Genomic DNA, 1,415 nt, shown 5'->3' on the forward strand with positions numbered 1-1,415 from the left:
CACACACACACACACATACTTATACAGTGGAATGTCCTGCGATAACAGCAACTATTTGCTTAGTCACCACACAGTTAAAATCTATAATGACAACACGCCATGTTTGTTTTTTTTTTCACTGCAAAATGACTTACAGTAGTCATGATGAGAGAGACAGAGTCCCACACATAGAACAGCTAAAGCACTGAAAGCTAAGAGCGCCCACAAAAGTGCACATCATGAGTCAAAACATACAAGTCTGACAGCAGTCCGCAGTGCTTTATGACAGCAGAGAGTCTATGTGGAAACCATGCCCCTTATTGGGCATCTTGAGTGCGTGGGGGGCAGCCTCGGGTACGACCATGCCCGGTGCTGTGTGCTGGAGGTATGTGAGTGCATCCCTGCTGGGCTCTATGCTGCTGTAGCCCGCCTCTGACAGGTAGCTGTGCTGTGCAGGATAGTTCAGAGTATAGGGGAGTAAGTGGGCCCCTGGTGACCAGTAGAGCCTTGGACCGTGGGTTTCTGCATCCACGTGGATGTCCTCCCTCCGTTTGAAGGGCTTGCTGAGGATGCTGTCGATGGCGAAGGAGCTGGAGAACTTGGCCCCCACCCTCTCCTCCGGGGCAGGTAGGCGGGTGTCCTCGCTGAGGATGTCCGGGCTCTCCTGCTCCTTGGAGGGCCTCTTGGCGATGCGCTTCCTCCTGCGGCGGAACACCCCGTCTGCGAAGGTGTACTCGCTGTGCGGGTTGAGCATCCAGTAGTTGTCCTTGCCCCAGGGCCTGGACGGGTCCCGCAGCACTTTGAGGAAGCAGTCGTTGAGTGACAGGTTGTGGCGCACCGAGTTCCTCCAGCCGGTGTAGCTGCCACGGAAGAACGGGAACTTCTTCATCAGGTAGTCGTTAATCTCTGCCAGGGTGAGCCGGCCGCTGCTGGACTCCCGGATGGCCATGGCGATGAGGGCGATGTAGGAGTAAGGAGGTTTTGGCCTGCGGGTGTAAGGCTTCCCCTTGCTGCCGTCGCCGCCTTGAATGACAGGTGCCGGGCTGTTGGCAACGCAGTCCCCGTCAGACCCCAGCTCGTCCCCGGACAGAGGAGAGGGCACTCCCCCCTCTGCGTCCATGCACAACTCCATCGGCTTCTGCACGAAGTGGTGCGCGGAGAAAACTTCAAGTTTCATTTTCCCAAAAAAGGAATAAAAGCAGGTCGATGTTCTCTTTCCAGCTGTAAGTGTGTCTCCTCTGTTAGAGTCTTGTCTCTCAGCTGAGCAGCAGAGCAGGTGTCGGAGTCCTGACAGCAGAAATATCTTGTGTGTTTGTGTAAAGGCTCGTCTGAAGCGCTGGAGGCACCCTGAGCCTCAGTCTGGAGCAGCAGAAACACAGATCTGTCTCCGGAGACACGCTTGTCTTGCTATAATATAATGCCTCGGCTAGGGACGG

At 55.3% G+C, this 1,415-nt stretch overlaps 1 protein-coding gene across 1 annotated transcript; it reads right to left on the reverse strand.

Annotated features, from left to right (window-relative positions):
• Positions 1-259: 259 nt before the first annotated feature.
• On the reverse strand, positions 260-1,156 carry LOC133985086 (forkhead box protein Q1-like). The gene has a single exon (XM_062424650.1). The coding sequence runs from the start codon at positions 1,154-1,156 to the stop codon at positions 260-262; it is 897 nt and encodes a 298-aa protein (XP_062280634.1).
• Positions 1,157-1,415: the final 259 nt, after the last annotated feature.

The sequence above is a fragment of the Scomber scombrus genome, chromosome 8 (assembly GCF_963691925.1).
Source record: "Scomber scombrus chromosome 8, fScoSco1.1, whole genome shotgun sequence".
NCBI classification, from domain to species: Eukaryota; Metazoa; Chordata; class Actinopteri; order Scombriformes; family Scombridae; genus Scomber; species Scomber scombrus.

Bases quoted from the DNA above. Each gene is read 5' to 3' on its own strand.
- LOC133985086 (XM_062424650.1), bottom strand. From the start codon at position 1,156: ATGAAACTTGAAGTTTTCTCCGCGCACCACTTCGTGCAGAAGCCGATG.